General features: G+C 43.1%; 2 protein-coding genes across 15 annotated transcripts in view; one reads left to right on the top strand and one right to left on the bottom strand.

The window, feature by feature from the left end:
- The window catches only part of MAP7 (microtubule associated protein 7), a 148530-nt gene extending 138648 nt beyond the window's left edge, over positions 1-9882 (top strand). For 8 of the 10 annotated variants that reach the window (XM_068150232.1, XM_068150290.1, XM_068150280.1 and 5 more), the window contains 2 exons: positions 7183-7409; positions 8052-9881. In XM_068150232.1, the coding sequence (XP_068006333.1) occupies positions 7183-7409; positions 8052-8062 (238 nt within the window). In that variant the 3' untranslated portion in view covers positions 8063-9881. Of the gene's footprint in view, positions 1-7182; positions 7410-8051 lie in introns of all 10 variants that reach the window. The other 2 variants (XM_068150207.1, XM_068150224.1) reach the window with 1 other exon arrangement.
- Positions 9883-9900: 18 nt separating this feature from the next.
- The window catches only part of LOC137447070 (uncharacterized), a 35037-nt gene continuing 23140 nt past the window's right edge, over positions 9901-21797 (bottom strand). For all 5 annotated transcript variants that reach the window (XM_068150337.1, XM_068150302.1, XM_068150312.1 and 2 more), the window contains 5 exons: positions 18583-18711; positions 16061-16175; positions 14992-15126; positions 13697-13822; positions 9901-12772 (listed from right to left, as the gene is read on the bottom strand). In XM_068150337.1, the coding sequence (XP_068006438.1) occupies positions 12651-12772; positions 13697-13822; positions 14992-15126; positions 16061-16175; positions 18583-18711 (627 nt within the window). In that variant the 3' untranslated portion in view covers positions 9901-12650. The remainder of the gene's footprint in view (positions 12773-13696; positions 13823-14991; positions 15127-16060; positions 16176-18582; positions 18712-21797) is intronic.

Here is a 21797-nt window from a genome sequence, read left to right as displayed (position 1 = left end):
TTTTAAACAAAATGAGCATTGCTTGATTTCCCCTAGGCTTCAAGCGTCTTCACTTTGCATCACGAAAGAGAAAAGAAACCTGGATAAATTTGCTTGTGAGTTGAGGTGGTTTACCATGTTGGCACTCAAGTTTTCAAACAGCTCTTATATGAATTCTTGGTTCACAGAAACCATTTCTATTTCACAGTTGACTTAAAATTATGTTTCTGAACATGATCATGATTTTTGTGGTATGTAATTCTAAGTGGTGCTGCAGAGATTCTCATTTTGGTGAGAGGCCTTGAGCACAGCCCTATGAGGAGAGGCTGAGGGAGCTGGGATTGTTTAGCTTGGAGAAGAGGAGGCTCAGGGGTGACCTCATTGCCCTCTACAACTATCTGAAGGGAGGTTTAGCCAGGAAGGGGTTGGTCTCTTCTCCCAGGCAACCAGCACCAGAACAAGAGGACACAGTCTCAAGCTGCACCAGGGGAAATTTAGGCTGGAGGTGAGGAGAAAGTTCTTCACCGAGAGAGTCGCTTGTCATTGGAATGTGCTGCCCAGGGAGGTGGTGGAGTCACCATCCCTGGAGGTGTACAAGAGGGGATTGGACGTGGCACTTGGTGCTATGGTCTAGTCATGGGTCTGTGTTGATAGGTTGGACTCGATGATCCTTGAGGTGTCTTCCAACCTTGGCAATACTGTGATACTGTGATTTTGCCACCTACCTCTGAGTGTCTTCTCCACAGATACATTCAGTTAACCAATTGAATGCCTGAATGGTAATGAAAAGCTTTGAATTATTATTATGGAGAGGCTTTATATCTGACCTGTAAGTTTGTGGTAAGGAGGCTCGCAACTGAACTTCAATGAAGATTTCTCATCCAGGTGTGGAGCAATAGAGAGAACAACATCAATTACATTTTAAAATGGACTTTTCCATTTCTGTAGTGAAGGATCTAAAAATGCCAAGAAAACGGGTAGGCCATGGATATGACAATATTATTAATGGCATGCTAACTTCTGCCGAGATTCTGGGTTTGGGATGTTTTGGGCTTTTTCCCAACAAATGGAAAAATGAACTCTGCAGTTCAGGAAGGATGTTGACTTGCTGGAACGAGTCCAGAGAAGGGCAACAAAGTTGGTGAGGGGTTTGGAACACAAGCCCTATGAGGAGAGGCTGAGGGAGCTGGGGTTGCTTAGCCTGGAGAGGAGGAGACTCAGGGGTGACCTTATTGCTCTCTACAACTACCTGAAGGGGGGTTGTAAACAGGCAGAGGTTGGTCTCTTCTCCCAGGCAGCCAGCACCAGAACAAGAGGACACAGTCTCAGGCTGCACCAGGGGAGGTTTAGGCTGGATGTTAGGAAGAAGTTCTATACAGAGAGAGTGATTGCCCATTGGAATGGGCTGCATGGGGAGGTGGTGGAGTCACCGTCACTGGAGGTGTTCAGGAGGAGGCTTGATGGGGTGCTTGGTTGCATGGGTTAGTTGATTAGGTGGTGTTGGATGATAGGTTGGACACAATGATCTTGAAGGTCTCTTCCAACCTGGTTTATTCTGTTCTGTTCTGATTAAGCTAAACCTATCTTTCATTATTCTGCCCAGCCCCTAGACTTTTTTCCTCTGGAAAGCCTTATTTACAATTAAGCATAGCCCTAACACTGTAACACTGTGTGATCCTGCTCTGGCAGGGAGGTTGGACTCGATGATCTTATGAGGTCCCTCCCAACCCCTGACATTCTGTGTGTGTCTGTGTGTGTGTACTGAACAGCAGAATTCTGGAAGAAGCACAGGAGCTGGAGCTGGACAAGAAGTACAGCTGCTTAATCCATCTCACACTTGCAGATGTTTGCATGTTCTCCACTTTCTAATCCTCTGCCCAAGTGAGGTCCTGTGTGCTATTCTCAGAAAGTTGTTTCAGTACAGTGGTTTATGTTGACAATATTTTCCTTATGCTACTTTTCCTGTAATTCCTTTGTTTGTTTATTTTTTTCTGCTGCATTCCATGAATGCCATCAGTGGGCCTCAGTGAGAGCAGATCACCTCATCTGAATGCTTCCATCCTGTACAAAGGGAGATGGTTAGCTGGGTAGATGAGATAACCAGTTTGTAGAAATACCCAGGGAGGTGGTGGAGTCACCATCACTGGAGGTGTTTAGGAAGAGACTGGATGGGGTGCTTGGTGCCATGGTTTAGTTGATTAGATAGTGTTGGATGATAGGTTGGACTTGATGATCTCAAAGGTCACTTCCAACCTGGTTAGGTCTGGTCTGGTCTGGTCTGGTCTATTCTATTCTATTCTATTCTATTCTATTCTATTCTATTCTATTCTATTCTATTCTATTCTATTCTATTCTATTCTATTCTATTCTATTCCTGGGTTCAAATTCTTATGTAAGTTTTCCTTGCTCAGTCTATGGGTTAGCCAACTTGAAATTTGCTTTAGCACAACCTGCCCTTCTCCAAGCTTCCAGCTCCTTTGTTGCTGGCTGATTTCAGTGCTGTTGTCCCAGTGGATTTAAAATAGATACTGCTTTATTTAAATCATCCCAAGGATTGGGGTTGGTTTGTTGTTAGTATCTATCTGTGATACCTCTGCTAAAATCATGTCAATAAATGAAGCAACTGGCATTGTCTTTCAGATCAGGAATAGCAGCTGTGGGGACATTCTGGCACAAAGGCTTAGAAGATGGGTTTGGGGTGGTTGGTTTGTTCTTAGTAGGTGTTGATTGGTCTTTGGCTCCCTGGAAAGAGGTTGGAGCCAGATGGGAGTTGGTCTGTTCTCCACATTATCAGGTGACAGAATGAGAGGAAATGGCCTGAAATTGCACCAGGGGAGGTTTAGATTAGAGAGTGAGAAAAATTTGTTTTCTGCAAGAGTGGTCAGGCATTGGAGCAGGCTGCCCAAGTTGGTGTTCAGGAAATGTGTGGACATGGCACTTGGGGACATGTTTCAGTGGCTGTGGTGGTGTTAGGTCAATGACTGAACTCAATGACCTTAGAGGTCTTTTCCAACCAAAACAATTCTGTGATTCTGTTAATTCCAATGGGTGATCAAAAACAGAGATAGGAAATTCTGGCCTTCTGTCTTTCTTCTTCACTACCCTCAAATTCCTTACAGATTATGTCTACACAGAGCTTCAGCTAAAATTATTTACATCAGATGTATTTTCCTCTAGCTTTTAACTTCTTGGTTGTTCCAGTTCCTTTAACTACATTAGCAGTTCTTCTCTCAGCTTCTGGTCAGTCTTGTTAATGTGTCCAGATCAAAATGCAAAGCATCCCAGATGGATTTTAGCTGCCCTGAAGCTGTCCTTCAGACTCTCACAAGACTGCTGTATTTGGAAATGCAGTCTGAAAACTCGGGCAGGTTTTTTTAACTACGTAGGTGTCTTGCTGCAAGTACACTTGCAGAATATGTTAGATTGCCAAAATCATGCAGTCCTGTATGCCTGAAAAGGATATTCTCCAGTGCTGCGTTGGACACTGAAGCTAAGATAGCATTACATAAGCTGTAGCAGATCTAAACTCCATCACTTCGTTGTGTTCTTTGTTTTAATGGCCTGTAGCAGTCGCTTAGGGGAGAGTGTAAAGGTGAAAAAGGGCAAGTAGCAGGAGATCATCTGGTCAGTGAAGGGTTAAGCATTGTCTTCCACAGGCAACCATAGGCTCAAGTACTCTATAAGCTGCTAATTACCAGAAGCTGGAGGGCAGACCAATCTCCTAGGAATTTGCCTAATCTCCTTTTGAGTTTACAGCCTCTAATATCTCCAGTAGAAGTTAATTCCAGAGTTCCATTTTCCCCTTTGTTTCTTCTACATTTGTCCCCCTAGTAATAGTAAAATAGAAAAGATTTTATAGCACAACATTTAGAAGGTTTATACTTATGGTTTCTTCTTCTATACCATCTTTGTGGTTGTGTAGTCTCCTCTGCCTCAAAAGACATCATCCAAGTGGGTGAATCCTGGTGTAACTCAGTATGTAATGCTGCTTCCTTGTGTGATGGAAAATAAATACAAAGAACTATTTATCTATGAAGTCAGGTGATGAGGTGGACAGACAACAATAATAAGTTTGCAGAAGCAAGAGGCTTCTTCATTGTACCAATACTTGTGGAAGTACTGCACTGCACTGGTTAGGCCACACCTCGAGTACTGTGTCCAGTTCTGGGCCCCTCAGTTTAGGAAGGATGTTGACTTGCTGGAACAAGTCCAGAGAAGAGCAACACAGTTGGTGAGGGGTTTGGAACACAAGCCCTGTGAGGAGAGGCTGAGGGAACTGGGGTTGGTCAGCCTGGAGAAGAGGAGGCTCAGGGGTGACCTTATTGCTCTCTACAACTACCTGAAGGGAGGTTGTAGACAGGCGGATGATGGTCTCTTCTCCCAGGCACCCAGTACCAGAACAAGAGGACACAGTCTCAGGCTGTGCCAGGGGAGGTTCAGGTTGGATATTAGGAAGAAGTTCTATACAGAGAGAGTGATTGCCCATTGGAATGGGCTGCCCGGGGAGGTGGTGGAGTCACCGTCATTGGAGGTGTTCAGGAGGAGACTTGATGGGGTGCTTGGTGCCATGGGTTAGCTGTTTGGGTGGGTTGGATTGGTTGATGGGTTGGACACGATGATCTTGAAGGTCTCTTCCAACCTGGTTTGGTTTATTTTTTATTCTAAATACTATACTGTTTAATTGGTACAAATGAGTGGTTGCTCTCTTTCCACCTCTTTCCTAACCCATCCATCATACCTGACGTGTGTAATCCCACCTCAGGTGAGGTTATTGGCAGTAGATAGGGATAAAATAAATAATAGGATACCCTATAGTGAATTACACCCTAACAAATATACATTGTGGTTCAGGTTTTATTAGTCATAAGGCATTTCACAGATTTTGCTCCTCATCTTACAGCTATGGATCTCTGGCACAAAAGGGTGAAGTGACTTGTGACCTCTACCAAGCAGCCAGTAGGGTTTCTATGTCTTTTCTCAAACTCAGTGCACTGAAACATTTTTCACTTTGAAATTTAGAATAGAATAGAATAGAATAAACCAGGTTGGAAGAGACCTTCAAGATCATCGCGTCCAACCTATCGACCAACACCACCTAATCAACTAACTCATGTAACCAAGCACCCTGTCAAATCTCCTCCTGAACACCTCCAGTGACGGCGACTCCACCACCTCCCCGGGCAGTCCATTCCAATGGGCAATCACTCTCTCTGTATAGAACTTCCTCCTGACCTCCAGCCTGAACTTCCCCTGGCGCAGCTTGAGACTGTGTCCTCTTATTCTGGTGCTGGCTGCCTGGGAGAAGAGACCAACCTCTGCCTGTTTACAACCCCCCTTTAGGTAGTTGTAGAGAGCAATAAGGTCACCCCTGAGTCTCCTCCTCTCCAGGCTAAGCAACCCCAGCTCCCTCAGCCTCTCCTCATAGGGCTTGTGTTCCAAGCCCCTCACCAACTTCGTTGCCCTTCTCTGGACTCGTTCCAGCAAGTCAACATCCTTCCTAAACTGAGGGGCCCAGAACTGGACACGGTACTCGAGGTGTGGCCTAACCAGTGCAGTGTACAGGGGCAGAATGACCTCCCTGCTCCTGCTGGCCGCACTGTTCCTGATGCAGGCCAGGATGCCGTTGGCCCTCCTGGCTGCCTGGGCACACTGCAGGCTCATGTTCAGCCTACCATCAACCAGCACCCCCAGGTCCCTCTCTGCCTGGCCGCTCTCCAGCCACTCTGACCCCAGCCTGTAGCACTGCATGGGGTTGTTTTGGCCAATGTGCAGAACCCAGCACTTGCTCAGTATATCCACAGATGAAGACAGTGCCTTTCTGAAAAGGTTTGAAAAACTAGGAAGGGCTTGATGTGAAAGCTAGTGTGTCGTTCTCACAGGAAATCTAGGGTTTAGGTACAGCATTGCCACCTTCCAAAGAGCAATAATTACTTTCTGTCTCTTGGGAAGCACTGTAAAAGGATTTCTTTTTTCTCTAATTGCTTGTGAAGAGTTACACAACTCAGAAACCAGCAAGTGAAACCATGAGCCACTGACAAGCAGGGTTTTTTTTTAAGATGAGTAAATGTACCATCAGGAGAAACCAAGGCACCTGCTCAGAAATGGCCTGAGGAAACTGGCAGCCTAGTTTCAGTCTAGGAGAATTGTGCCTGGGCCTGTGTGGCTGAAGCATTTCCAAACCTGAACAGTTGTGATGTGATCTGAGTAGGGAACCGGTACCAAGAGTGTCAGAATCTAGGTGTTGAGGGCCTTAAGGAGCACCTGTGAAAGATCCCGTGGGGTTTGAGTGTCATTTAAATACTTGCTCTTTTTTAAGGTGCCTGTGGTCCCATTCCTGTTATCCTGTTCACTAATGTAGCACCTCGATTTGTCCCCTCCTCTGGCAAGATGATGCAGTCCAGCTGCAAAGATGGCAGGATTCAACAGTGCAGCACCTAATAACAGGGTTGGGAGTGAGGGACATGACTGTAAGACATGACCATGTATCTTCTCAGGAGGGTGTGTATAATGGGAGAGTGCATCTGTGCCTGTACTGCTCCTCATTGGGAAGATGCACAAGAGCTGGCTCATAAGGCATCTGTCAAGTGGGAGGTGGAAAAAGCGCAGACTGACAAGAGGGATACTGGGAGGTGTTTGTTTTGACTTGGGCTTGATCAACAGGATGAATGCAGTTGGGTAGTGCCTTGAAAATAAGCCCTAAGAACTTGTAGGGGAGGAGGAACTGAAGGGAGAACTGCATTGGTAAGGGAGTTTTGTTTCTTGCTGGGTGGCAGGTAAAAGAGGCTCCTCAAAACCAGAGGCAGGAAGTGATCCAAGAAATAACCAAAATTACAGTGATCTTCTCTAAGGTCCATTACATTTAATTTGCAATAAGAGGAAGGGTATGACAAGGGGTGTGAGAGCTGAAAAACAGGTTAGAGGCAGCAGGCTGCATTAGGAGGGTGGCTGAAGTTAGCAGTGATGGTGCTGCAGGGATTTTCTGAACTGCTTTCCTTTGCAGTAACTTCTCAGAACTGCAGTGCCCACAAACCTCTCTGTGTTTCTGGGTATTGCATGGCCAAATATAACAACCCATCCTGTCCACTGGATAAGAGAATCTCAGGATTAATGCAGGCTTTTCTCCATTCCTGATGCTGCTTTGAGGAGCAGTACATTTCTGTTCTAGCTGAAGTGTGTGAGGAAACACCTCCCTTTCTCTTTCAGCAATCTCAATCCAGAGAAAAATGCGAATGAAAATGGAATGTCTATGCAGAATGATAGCTTTGAAGAGATCATAAACCTGCCTATTGGTTCTAAACCATCCCGGGTGGATGCTATGAACAATGATGGAAGCAATAGTTCTGAGATTCCTTTGAATCCAATTCTAGCCTTTGAAGAGAAGGGGACTCTTTTGCCTCAGGTAGATAGTGTTCAAACACATCAAACAGCAGGTAAGTTTGCCTTGGTTCATTAACACTTGTGTTGTAATTGACAGAGGCCCTAGAGCTTTTAATTGATATGAATTGATTAATTTGAGCATTTTTAACCCCCTCATCTCCTCTTTGTAGAGCTACATATGCCAAGTACATAGAGATGCTTTTTGGAGGGGGCTTTATCAGTTACACTGGGCTTCCCCTCACTTGCAGTTGCTTGACAATGTTTGCCCTGTGCTTTCAGACAGAACTTACAAGTGACAACTGCTGTTGCTAGCTTGTGATCAGCAATCATGTTCCAGTTCTGCAAGGGCAATACCTGCTTTGTGCATGCAGGAGGTAGTTGGTACCTCCCTCCCATGTAAAGCTCTGAATAGACTTCCCTCTTGAAGCTCCTGTTGACATGACTACCGAGGGCCACTTTGCAGCACACTGCATTTTCCTGAATCACACCACAAATTTTACAAGTTGCTATGTAAACAAATCCTAATTTTGTAAATTAAATTGGGCTTTTATTTCCCCCCCCACACACTTCCCTATGGCTGGAAAAATGTAAGGAAAATCATCTTACAATAAAACAGTTGTACAAATGCACAGCTCTTTGTAAGCAAGCCTTGTCGCTCTTTGCTGACCTGTCATTTTTGCTACCTTCTGTTGTAGAAGTGATCTGATTGTTTCTTCTGAAGAACCAAAGGGTGATGTGATCATCTCTGCAGTCAGTGGAATTTCTTCCATGCTATGAAGGAGTTTTATTTTTTGTTTCTCTCCAGTTTTCTAAAGATTTCTTGAGTATCTTTTTTGGAAGAACTTTAGTACAACCAGCAGAAGAAATGACGGGCATAGACTTGGATCACGTTTCTAATAGCTTTCATCACTAGCGAAATCACGCTTCACCTGCATTACGCCATACGGCTTTTTCCAACAAGCTTTTTTGCTGTTAGTAAATGGATGTTTCCGCATTCCTTAAGACACAAGACACTGGAATCTGAAAGCAATGAGCTGATTCGGGTGGTGGGACTGATGTATTAGCTGAGGGTTTTTTTTAAAGGTGGGTGTTGGTTTAAGAGGCATAATTGTAAAATTGGCAAAGAATCTTTTACACTTCGTGGTTCTAATACTTGAAACACAAATACCTCATTGCTCTACAAGTAGAGCTACCGGGGTGTTTCACTTAAACCTGGTGGTTTAAATATTATTGCAGAGAACTCTAATTACGGGGGCAAAGTATAGGCTTCTGTATTAGGTTCTTGTAAATGTAATTCCTACAGGGACATTCTGTAAATTGAGATGTCACTATGATCTTCTCTCCTTTTCTCTGACAAAACACAGCCCAGGGCAGGTTTTGAAATGTGACAGTTTGAAAGCGCTATTTTTTCACGGACAAGAGGAAAACCTACTGTTCTCCTAGATGATGTATTTATGAATTTTGTTCAGTGCAGAAATAAATTCTTTACATGAATAAATTAGCAAAATGTGGTCAAAAAAAATGCTACTGCAAACTTCATTATTTTGTTTTTAGTTCCATCCCCATTCACAACGCTACAAAAGATGTGTCCGCCCCGGCGCGCGCACCGGCGAGGCCACACCTGGGTCTGAGTCCTGTAAATTGCTGCTGTTCCAAATGATGGAAGATTTTGCCTTATCAGACTAGTGAAGACTGTGTGAAACCTGAAATATATGATTTTGGGGTGATGAAGCAGGTTTTTTTGAGGTTTTGTTTGGGTGTTTTCTTTCCTTTTTCTTTTTTCGGCTTTGCTCGTTTCAGAGCAAGTGGCAGGCGGTCGTCGTTTGTGCTTTTCATGTGGCGCCTGACGTTCATCAAGCCACGCAGCTCGAGTGGGAAGAGGAGCAATGGAGGTTGCTCTCTCTTCGGTTTGATGCTGATTTCTACTGTGGTTTTTTTTCATCCCTCACTTTTGGTTGCTGTTGGGCAGAACTGTAAAAACGTGCACCTTTTTGTGCTTCAACAAGCAGTGCTGTTACAAGGGAAAGCTTACTTTAGGAAGCACCAACTGGGGCTTGATGCATTGCTCGCTGAAGTCAGTGAGCAGATCCTTGGGTAGTGGAAATGGAGGCTGATGGGGTTTGAGTTCATGCTACCAGAGAATGTACTAGAGAGCAGATTCCTGCTCTTGCTTTTAGTGAGCGCTGAGCTAGGCCTCTAGGAAGCTGTGCAGAAAGTCTGTGCTAGCTGAAGAAACCCTCTAAGATAAGTGCTGAAGAACTCTGGAAGAAATTGCTTTGTGCTGCTGCCAAGTGTTCATCTTATACAGCAGATGGGATAAAAGCAATGGAAATGCAATGCAAGAGAGACTTCACCTGTCAGAATACTTATGGAAGGGAAAAAACAGCCATTCAGTCAGAATGCTTCCAATAGTAGCTTGTGACACAGTAAAATTAATTGGGTTCTTTTCTTGCTTTCTTTAACTTTTCATGTACATAGCCACAATATTTTGAAGTGTCCAAAATATGTAGTTTTTCCTTAAATCTATATATAGCATGTAAGTATCTAATAAAACTTGTTTGAAATATTTACTTCTATTTATATTTTCATTTTCTTGCACAGTTGAAACAGAAGTCCCTCTGTGATGGAAAACTCTTCTGGCTACTCCTAGTCTGCTAACAAATTTTCTTCAGGTTTCCTTTCACCTCTTTACTACAAAATCAGTACGAGATCACCTTACAGGTAGAGGCAGAGCAAAGAAAGAGCCAGTCAGATTTAGATTGCACTTTAAGTTTGAGGGGGTTGGACCTGATGACCTTCTATGGTTCATTCAGGCTCCGGTTTAAATTATGTTGATCTTGGTCTACTTAGGCTCTGTCATAGGCATAGGGATAAAGAGCCTGATGAATTTTTTACATATAGTGGGTTGTTATTTTTTTAACAGGACAGCAGTAACAGCAATTTATAGTTGTATTACTTCCAGGTTTGCTTCAAATGATAAAATCTCCTCCTTTCCAAGGACTTGACAAATAAAAAGCTAGAGAATTTGGAATAGAATTAGTAAGGCATAAGAACCCAAACTAAAGAAAAAAGAAATACATTTTAAGTCTTGTTCACCCCTTTTTTTAAGTGCAGGGGGAAACAGTTTCTGTTGTTGAACATTGTTCTTCACAATGAAATATGGTACCAAATGAAGGTCAGCTCTTTTCCCTGCTATTGCAACTGTTTTTGTTGTGTGTAACCACTCACTGACTCAGAACTAGCATTTGCAGAAGCCAGAGAGCTAGTCGGAAGATAGGGAGTAGTGACCTTTCACAGCAGCTACACTGTGTCCTTTGGAAAGACTCAGCTCCTTGCTTTTCTCCTAACAGCACAACTGAAGTGCTTAGGCTAGTGCCATTCAGTGAGTTTAGCTCAGTATATCACCACTGCTGGGTTGTTCACCAGTAGCTTGTTTCATGTCTCTCATCTCATTCCTGCTGAAGAGTGCTTCGGTGTTTGTCTTCTCGCTAGGACCTGGATGTATATTTTGCAATTAAGTAGCTCAGGCAAACAGAGTTCTAAATGCCACTACTTGATACTGCATGGATTTTATTCTTAGAAAGTTATCTAGAGTCACCAAAGGAGGTGGCCTGAAGTTTGCCTAGCTCTGCTTTTTGTAGTCCTCTGTTCTACTAAGCCAAACTGCACACAGCTTAGCATCAATTTCACATGAGATTTCCAAAGAAAATTCCTGTCCCACGTGAGTATTGCAAATGCTGCACTGCTTCACCTGAAGCCTGTCTGCCCTGGTCTCTAACAGGCCTTTTTACTGCACTGCAGAGAGGCTGTTGAGTATGTTTTTGGGTTGGTTTATCATTAACAGAAATGTATCTCCCAAGCACCCAAACTAAGCTTAGGGGTTTGGGCCACAGTAAAATGCAACCTTGAGATCCTTGTTGTAACAGAATTTATTCTTTTTTAATTTCACTTTCATTCTGTGTTTGTAGCCAGTAACAGCTCTAAAGCTCTACATGCATGTAAGAGTTACACCATGGTCAGAAGCACCTCAAAAGACAGGAAACTCTTCTGAAATGATTTCAGGAGGAACTGTGCTACTTGGGACTAGAGGTTTGCCACAGGAGTAGTTCCAAAATCCCAGTATTCCAGGTCAATGTGAAGCTCCAGCAGGATTCTTGTATTTAAAAACAAGTGTACTGATCAAAGGTGGACTTGGATTGCCTATAGATGAGGATTACTGTTGCTGTTGATTAGGTTACTATTCCCTTACAAATGAAAACTTACATTAAAAAGACAGTGCCCCATAATTTCAAGGCTCTGTGCTACAGTTTGTTCCCTGAAAGATGATGTTTTGATTGGCTGAAAGGTCTGTGAGACACTCTCCCTCTGAAGGGAAGGCTTCAGTATCCTGGATACATGTCAGAAAACCCATCAAGTTCAAAAATACTGCTATCTTTTTTAAACTCATTTTCAAATGAAATACATGAAAATAAAGATCATTCCCTAACCCTGGCAGATTTGATCACTTTTTCCCTCTTGCAACTACCTTTGGAGGTAATTTATCCCTTGCGGAACACAGATCTCTGTATCAGAGCACACAGCACCCAAATCTTTTGTGGTAGCTGCTCTATTCTGAACATGCTCTGTGCCACATTTACCTGCATCTGTGTGCCTTTGCTCTTCTGCTGGAGAGTTGTGCCCACGATTCTCACAACTCTAAGGATCAGCCTTAAGGCTTCCCCTGTTCTTGTTTCTTACAAATTTCTTGCAGTTTTTCAGAGTTTTCCCTCAGCAGTTCCTTACTGGAGTGCCAGCAGCTTGCTACCTTTATACTACGTGTAATTCAGTTATCCTCTAAAAGCCCTAGAAGGCGCTCTGAAATAAGGGACATGGAAGAGAAATAAAGATGAATGCAGAGGAACCTAAGTACTTGAGACATGGCCTGTTCAATATAATCAGCCTGTTATGTGCATAAAACCTTATGAGCACAGCACTGTGTTCTTGAAGGGGGAGGGGGGCATGAGGAAACCCAAAACAAATGATGGAAGATTACCTAAGCATAACAGGTGTTCTCCAAACAGTTGGAAGGAATGCAGCTGTAGTCCTCAAGCACGCTTAAGCAGGCAGCCAAAGCATTTAAGGGGTTGTCTGTTGATCCACTCTGTTTCTTGCTATTGAAATTACCACATTGTGAGATGAAACTGTATGTAGCAGAAAAATTTTAACTGCAGGTGCCAATGAATGAATGAATTGCCTTCTCTGAAAGATCAGGCTCTTGGATCTGGTAAGTTTTCATGAGCCATGTGGCTTAAATATTAAATTTCTTCATGGCAAATAGCTACCCTAAGGAGCTCTTGAGTTTCTTCTGTCTGTCGACGGACTTGCTCAAGCAGTTTGGCCATTTGGCTTTTTCTGAATGCTAATGAAAATTCTGGATCTGAAGAGGAAAAACAAGTGTTAGGCAGCTTGCTGGTTTTTTTCCCTGTATTTCAGTGCAGATGCTTAGCCTGTATTTCAGGTTAGATGCAATTGATGGTTCTTAGACAGAACCATAGAATGGCAGGGATTGGAAGTGACCTCTGGAGACCACCTAGTCCAACCTGCTTGTCAGAGCAGCTTCACCTAGACCACAGAAAGCAGATTTTAACTTAGTTTCTGTCCCTATGACCACTCAAGATTGCTGCTAAATTCTCCAGACCCAGATGTCTAAAACTCAGTTGCCAAATTCAGCCTTATGCAACAGGTATGTGTCAAGATACAGCAGGGTCCTGGCTCTGGCTTTACATGCTATATACATTTATTACCCTTTTGTAACTCTCATCTGTACTCATCATCTTCCACCTAATGGAATAATCTTCCCCCCCCCAAAAAAGGCAAAAAAAAAGTAATCAAAAATAGAAAATAAAATCAAGGAGCAAAATGTAAAGTATGACAAATATGTGGAACTTCCCAGCTGTAATAGCAGCTAATCATACAGCTGGCCTGTTTGCTTGCTCTATCAAAAAAAGAAACTAAGCTCATACTTGAAAAGCTTTTAGGCTATGTCTGGTGCCAAACATTTTTGTATTGAATAAAACCATATCTACTTGAAGTCCTGTTTCTCTGCTGATCAAAAAGCCTTTAAAGCAAATAAGCCAATCAAACACACACCCATCTTTATCAGGAGATACTCCTAGTTACTTAAAACCAGGTAACAGCTACCCTTGAGATGGTTCTGCTCACTTAAGTGAGCTAAGCGACCTGCCAGAGGAAGTTTCCCAGCACTGTCATTTCTGTTATCAAGCAGTGCCCATTTGCAGCTGGTATGTACAGGCAGCATCTGACAGGGCCTGGATGCTCAGCCCAGCAGGGAGAACATTACCTTCTCTTAGTCTGCAGAATGTAGAGATGCCCAGCTGCTGAAAGCGGAGCTCTTGGTGGGTAAGGAAACTCCTGAGGTAGGCCTGAATCTCTCCCATGCGCTGCTTCAACAACAGCATCGTTTTTCCTGCATAAATGGGAGAACCACTGGAGATCAATCAATCCTTTAAAACACTTTGAAAACAACTTTTGTAACGTTTCAGGTTGTTAATGACTCAACTACCTTCATCTACAACCAATGCTACTGCAGAGAAGGGTAAAGGACTTCCATGTACTGCAGCCTCTAATGGCATTGCTGACAGACAAATAAAGGGCTGCTGTGCTAGGAAGCTGCTCCTTGTGTGAGGCATGTGCCAGCCATGGGCTGATGAAGCTCTCATGCTAACCCATCTGTGAAGCAGTTATGCTGCTGGACTCTGTTCACTACTGGAGAGCCTGCTCTGTTGCAAATCGTTGATGGTAGAATTGAAACTGGTTTGCATTTTCTGTTAATGGAGACTCATGACTAATTTCAGTTTCTCTCACACCTAAGGATTAAAATCTAACCAGGCTTTTTTAGAGAATGTGGCAAGAATCATCTGAACACCTTTTTTCTTGCAGGTCTTAAAGGCTTTAGCTGCATGGGACAACTACATTAAGCATAAAGCTGTCTTCTGCAGGAAAAAATAATATTCTCTTCACTCTCACTGGAACTTATGAAAATATATATTCTTAAAAGCCACTCCACTGCTCCTGCTTATCTTGTCTAGAACTACAATGGCAAGGGTTGGTTGTGTAAGATGCTTTCCTTTTGCTGGTCAGGAAGTACAGCTGATCTAAAATTTTGCTACACAAGCATCCTGTTGTAATTATCTCTACCAAGCTCTGCTCCTATCTGAGGAATGCCACCACTGTATGTACTGAAACGGAGGGTCAAACTCCTGTCTCAAACATCTTCTCATCTTTCCTTTCTTAAGGAGTATTCTGTGCTCTCCCACCTTTCTACTTCAGTTGGTTTTGAGGCCCTTAGAAGTGCCTACAGACTAGCTGTGCAGCATGATAGTGCTTGAATAAGACAAGAAACACGAGTCATACCCACAGTCCATTTTCATCCCTCAAGCATTCTTTTATGTGTATTTCAAGAGTGATTGTAGTTGCTTTTATGCTAATAAAAGTGTAGAGATCAGATAGAGGATGCTAAAGGATTGCTAGGGGTTGGTCAGTGCCTGACAGCTAACTCTTTTGGGAAAAGGCTCATTCCACTCCAGACAGCCATAAATCTCTTTGAAAGCACAGTTAATGCTGTGTGAGAGTTACCGTGACCTATCATGTGCTGGATGATGGAGGCAGCGTGAAAGGATGGCTCAGTATGTTCCAGTTGGCCAGCCAGTCTCACCAAGCACTTTGTCAAGGGTTCATCCATCCATTGGACCATGCATAATGTGGCTCCTTCTGGAAGACAGAAAGGTAAGAGAGTGGTCTGTAAACAGAAGCTCCAGTGTCAAAGAAATGAAGGTGAGAGGTATGCCTGTACTGCCTGAACTATACTGCCTAAACAGGAGATCATTCCTGCAGCTGGAGGAGCAACAAGAGAGCTGAACTTGTGCAGTAAGTATGCTTAGGTGGTAGGGAAAATGCCAGGTCCTGAGATTACGCTCTCAGGAAGATAAGCCCATGGCTTTGATTCATAGAAAAATCAGTGGAGTTTTATTTTGTTGGGTATGTGTTCTGAAAGGATGAATCACTTTATGTATGAGATCCACTCTTGCCTAGCAGGCTCAGTCTGTCATAGAATGGTCTAGATTCAGAGGGACCTCAGAGCTCATCTACACCAACCTCCTATGGCCAGCAGCTGCTGGGCAAAATGAAACGTGACATGCTGCCAGCTGTGTGGCGATCACACCAGGTACAAGAGATGAAACATTTGACTGACAAATTCCAAAGCTGGGGCAAGCTAGGAAAATGTACCCTGATCCTGATCCTTTCTGCCATGAGGAGTGCTCTACCTTCTGTGGGTGCTAATCTGGGGTCTTTTATACATACAAAACCAGAGCTGCTTTGTGTTCTAGTCTTTTCCTTTTTTTATCTTAGTTTCTGCCATTGTGAAATGAATTCAGCATGAGAAACTGGGTGATGTTACAACACAAGTAGACAGGCCATGGACAGCACTAAAGGTCAGAACAAAGAATTTTGAATTAAAAGTTTTAAGCAGTTCAACAAGAAAAGTGTGCAAGCAACCAAGCCCATGTGTCCTGCCAGGGAAAACTCCCAGTGAATTTAAAGGGCTTGAGCTGTACATCCACCTGTGATGCTTCTCCTGTTAGCATTAACAAAGGACACACACACTTCTCAGATGAGGCCAGTTGTGGTGGGGTTGCTTCCCTACCTTGCTTCGCTAGTTCAGCAAGGCAAGATGTCACATAATGAAGAGAGTCTTCTTGAGTGTCAGTAGAAAGCATGGTCTGGAGGAGAGCTTCAACACATGGGCTCTCAAGGATTCTCTGCAACAAGAAGGTGATTCGTGGTTAGCACTGCTGTTGTGTTTTACTGGTGTCTGAGGAATTCAGAGGTACTGACTAACTCTTAGCAATACTGAGGGATACAATAGTAATAGTGCAAATGTCTCCTCACAGACCTACCACAGCAAGGTAAGAAACACCTTGGCTTATTCAGAGATCACTTAATGTTAGGCATTTCCCCGGGCTTGCTCTGCCTGTTCTCATGATCACAGATCACTCAGAGCTCAAAGAATTCCTGACCTGCTGCTGCACCAGGACTGTGTGTTAGCATTAAGCTGTCAGTTGCTCCAGTCTTGCTGCAGAGGTGAACAGGCTGAGTGCTCCGGGGCAAAGCACTGGGGGATTTTTTCAGTTTTTCTTTTTTTGCCTCCAGGGCTTTGAAAGCTTTCTGGTGTTGAAATGCTCTGATCTGCAGAAATATGAGACCTCTCACCTAGCAAGTTCTGTTTCTGAAGAGAAATGTTATGAATTAAACATTTCTCTGTGTGTCCCTTATCTTTTGGATTGAATCTGCTACTCTGAGAGTGGTGTTGGACAGCTGTACTGGAATATATATTGGGGAGACTGAGTTGAAAACCATTAGGAGACCTAGCCTGTGCTGGCCTACATTCAAAGTGCATAAGGCCAAAGAATGAATCCTGAATGAGTCACCTGGGAGGTCCTAACAAAGGAAACTGCTCACACCTCCACAAGAGTACTCAGGTATCTCTCAATAAAAGGGAATATCTTTGTGTGTGTGCTCATCTTATGTTTCAATTTGCTGCTTAGAAGTTGAAGTTGAATTCCAGACTGTTGCCTTTCAAGCTCCCCCTCTCTGTTCATATCCTGTTGACATAAGAACATATTTTTCCTCTTGTTCCAAGGACTCTGAAGTGTTTGAGAGATGGTTCCTTAGAATTGACCCTGAGAATCTGGCATTCTCACTGTGTGGTAGTTTTAAGCTATGCCTTTATAAAAAGCTTCACAGATCTTGAACAGAAAGTAGTAAAATGGAAATAACTCACTATTGGGTGTAAAAAGGAAAATAATGATAGTTCTAAACAATCCCTTTGGAAGAGATAAGGGACTTAAAAGAGTTTTACCAGAACAATCTCTCTCTCTTCTCACTTCCTCAGGCTGGGAGATACTAACTGGCTTCTGCTTGACCCTGGCTGCATTGTTTTGGCTAAGTCTAATGTCTCTCTGCTCTTTCTCTTGTCCCTTTTGTATAGGGAGGTAAGTGGGGTAAGGTCTTTGGCCATGGGGGGTCCTTCTGCTGTTTATTAATTGTAAATACCTGTCAATATTGTAAATACTGTGTATTTTGTACATCTTCATTGCATTCCATTGTAGATTGTAGTTTTGCTTGTCAATACAGCTTTCATTTGCTTCCAGCTGAGCTGGTCTGGCAAATTTAATGCTGGGGAGGAAATTTCACCACACACCCTTATCTGTGGATTCACTTGTGCAGTGAGAGCTTAAACACTGTCCTCATTTTAGAGCTTTACAAAGGTGAACCAGCTCCCTGCTGATAACAGAATAAAGTCACAGAATTTAAGTGTCCAACATGGTGGTTTTTTAAAGCCAGCTTTGAAAAGGATCCATTTTTAAGTCTTACTGTGGTCCTTCTCTGCAACTAGTGGTAACTGGATCTCAGACAAAAAGGGAAGAAATAAGGAGACTGAGTCTCAAAAAGTGTGTACTAGAAAGTGGGGCAAAGCAGAGACAAGGATTTGGGGAGGGTTTTTTCCCCAATACTGATTGTTATACTCGGACTGTTTGAATTAAAATGCAAGGAGAAAGGAAGTGCATCTGTGGATATGGATTTCATTACAAGCAAAGTCAGCTACAGAGATCTTTATAGCATCTGGGTGTAACTGGTATCTTGCCAAACAAGCAAAATGTGCATCAGTAGCTTGGGTTATATTTAACAATCTGGGAGTGGAATTAGCTCAGTGTTGGCTGTGATAGCTGGGTAGCAAAGCTGAAGAGCAAGAGTTAGGAAATGAAGATTCAGTTTATAACAGACCTCAGATTTTCCTAGGTGGCTCCTTTAATGAGTATGAAATATCCTTGCTAGTACATTTTATACCTGTGTAATGTCATTTAAATGAGGGAACACCATCCTTCATAGGAGAATTTAAATATTTCTTACCTCTCTTAGTGTTTTTGTGTTGTAATGGAAAAATATGAAAAAACCTTCTTTCATTTCAGGTCCTTTCATTCACAGACACAATTTCCTTCTTTCATTACAAAAAAAATTAACTCTTTCTATAGGTAATGCTGATTTAATATAAAATAGAATAGAGCAGAATTAACCAGGTTGGAAAAGACCTTCGAGATCATAAAGTATAAACACATCTCCACCCTCCCAGGGTATGTACTTCAGTGATGGATTTTGGGCACCTACCTGCCTGTTTTGAGAAAGGCTCAGGTTTTTGATGATACAAGCAGTATGGCCAACAATCACAGGGTCTGTTTTATGTGCTGACAGTAGCATCCCCAGGCTCTGCAGTAGCTCAGCGCATGCCAGAGTGTCCTGAGAAGAGCAACCAGTATCACAGTTACATCCAGTAGGGACAGCACACACTGCAGCTTTGCAGCAAACTGTAGATAGATTGATCTTAGCTCTGCAAGAAGAGCATTGCTCAGCTCATTGAAACCAGTGGTGTAGCAGATGGGTCCTGTGCTTTTTCTCTCAACATACAACCTACTGACTGACACTGATCTACAGTGCACTTGCTGTGGAAATCTGGAGTCTTTAAGGTTTGGTAGTTTATTTTTGTCTGCATCAAATACCTCCCAGAAGTTGCTGGTAGTCAGGGGAAGGACAGGTGATCCTGAATTGGTCAGCTTAGGTGTGAGAAAGGCAAAAGTACACAGTGAAGTAGCAGCAGCAGTGTGCCCTTGATAACCACAGCAACTGATTACCTACAGTAATGGACTGTATGCTTAGATCAGTTTGTGATCAAGCACCACTCTAGTTCTGAACAGCATATTCTGAAATTATATGTACATTTCTCTCTGTGTCTGGTGGCTACTTTAGAGGGACCTTACTGAGTCTTACTCCTTCCTCCATGCAGTCTTCCCTCCATTTACCACTATTATTTATTGAACCAGATCTTGTGAGTTTAGATTACTGCCCGGGTAGCTTTCTCAACAACAATATGGATTAAGGGGCCACCACTTTTTACAGAGAAAAACCTTATTTCAACAGGCTCTGTGTTAGGTTTTAAACAAAATACTTCCTCCTGGGAGTGTGTTTTCTTTCAGTCCCTTTCCCTTATAAATTCCATCTTAGTTTGAGCCATGAGCTGCCCAGGGCAAAAGGACAGAAAGCATTTGATAGAATCATAGAATTGTCAGGGTTGGAAAGGACCTCAAGGATCATCTAGTTCCAATCCCCCTGCTATGGGTAGCAACACCTCACACTAAATCAGGTTGCTCTGAGCCACATCCAGCCTGGTCTTAAAAACCTCCAAGGATGAGGCTTCCACCACCTCCCTGGGCAACCTGTTCCAGCATCTCACCACCCTCATGGTGAAGAACTTCTTCCCAACATCCAATCTGAATCTACCCATTTCTAGGTTTTTTTTTTCCATTCCCCCTAGTCCAGTCATTACCTGACACCCTAAAAAGTCCCTCCCTGCTTTTCTTGTAGGCCCCCTTAAGATACTGGAAGGTATCCTCAGAACCTTCTCTTCTCCAGACTGAATATCCCCAACTCTCTCAGTCTGTCCGTATAGGAGAGGTGCTCCAGCCCTCTGATCATCCTTGTGGCCCTTCTCTGGACATGTTCCAGCACATCCAGATCCTTCCTGTAATAGGGGCTCCAGAATTGGACACAGTACTCCAGTTCATTATGCAGTTTTTATGTTCATTATCAATGAGCTGTATTATTTGTGCTACCTAGAAACTGAGATCACAGAATGGGTGTCAAGTGGAGGGGGCCAAGCACTTTTTGGTGGCACACAATAATAAGACAACGAACAGTGGGCTCAAACTTGAACATAGAAGATTTCACCTCAATGTGAGGAGAAACTCCTTTTCAGTGAGGGTGATGGAGCACTGGAACAGGCTGCCTGGGGAGGTTGAGTCTCCTTCTCTGGAGACTTTCAAAACCCACCTGGATGCATTGCTGTGCAGACTGCCTTAGGTGATCCTGCTTTGGCTGGAGGGTTGGACCCGATGATCTCTGGAGGTCCCTTCCAACCTCTAATGTACTGTGATACTGGGGCTTGAAAGGGGCCTCTGAAGATCATCAAGTCCAACACCCCTTCTAAAGCAGGTTAGCACAGATCAGGTTGCACAGAAATGCATCGAGGCAAGTTCTGAAAGTCTACAGAGAGGGAGACTCCACAACATTAGCAATATAGTATGCATTAAGGATGTATACATTACATGTTAGTAATACATTAGCAATAGTATTCAGTGTAAAACAAATCATCAGTCCTGTATACAGCAGAGAAAAATTGCACTGAAGCAGCCCTGAAAGGCCCATGCTTTTAGAAATTAGTTTAACTTGCATCCTTTTCTTACTTAAGTTACACTTTAAAAGTGTATCTTGTTTTGATATCAGCTGACATCTTCACTTGTCTTCATTCTAAGCACTGTCAAACCCACCAATCCTTTAAGGAAAAATAAGAATAGAATAGAATAGAATAGAATAGAATAGAATAGAATAGAATAGAATAGACCAGACCAGACCAGACCAGACCAGGTTGGAAAAGACCTTTGAGATCACTGAGTGCAACCAATCACCCAACACTATCTAATCAACTAAACCATGGCACCAAGCACCCCGTCAAGTCTCTTCCTAAACACCTCCAGTGAAGGGGCAGTGATATGCCTAAACTCAGGGCATTTACAGACTCCTATATATAGAAATTTTCTCAAGTTTTATTTGTCTTTCTCTTCAAAGGCAGAAACAGTATGATTTTAGATAATGCAATTAAATTACCATTGGTGACTGGGTTTGGAACAGGTGTCCTCATTTCTATGTAATCCTATGGGACCCTTCATCGATTTGCTACAGCCTGACAGGAGGAAGTTTTCTACAGACTATAAATGAACTCCCTAACATACAGTAACTTCCCTGCCAAGCTCTTCTGTTTATTTAGGACCTGCATTAGCAAGTGACAGTACTTCAGATTTTGCTGAACTGTTTTGCTTTGGCTGGCATATGGCTGGCATCCCAGGGTTTTTTCTTTATTTCATTTTTTTCCTGGCTGAGCTCTGCGCAGCGTGAGAGAATCACAAGAAACCTCAGAATCAAAATGGACCGGGTCACTGAGATATGTATTGATCTAATTTCTCCCAAGATTGTATGTATTAAAAAAAAAAGGCAGGAAAAATCATTCCAGAAGCAACTGTTCTTACAATTGCAGTGCTGCACTCACACCCCCTGCCCAGGGATTTCTTGCCAAGATAAATATTATCCCATATCAGAAGAAGAAATGTGGGAAGGCAAAGTTCTTTTGTACCTGGAGGTGAAAGTCAGTGGCATCATGTGGGATAGAGAGGCCCCTGCCCACCTTGACATTTAGGTCTTTGCTCAAAAGAATGTTATCTAAAATGGTGTTTTCTCACAAAGCCTTATGTTTTCATTGGTGTTTCAGGACTGGG

This window comes from Melanerpes formicivorus, unplaced genomic scaffold (genome assembly GCF_026170545.1).
Source record: "Melanerpes formicivorus ecotype bairdi unplaced genomic scaffold, bMelFor1.0.p_v2 SCAF_2, whole genome shotgun sequence".
NCBI lineage: Eukaryota > Metazoa > Chordata > Aves > Piciformes > Picidae > Melanerpes > Melanerpes formicivorus.
Note: the sequence above shows the minus strand (reverse complement) of the source record. Positions and strands in the feature narration are given on the sequence as shown.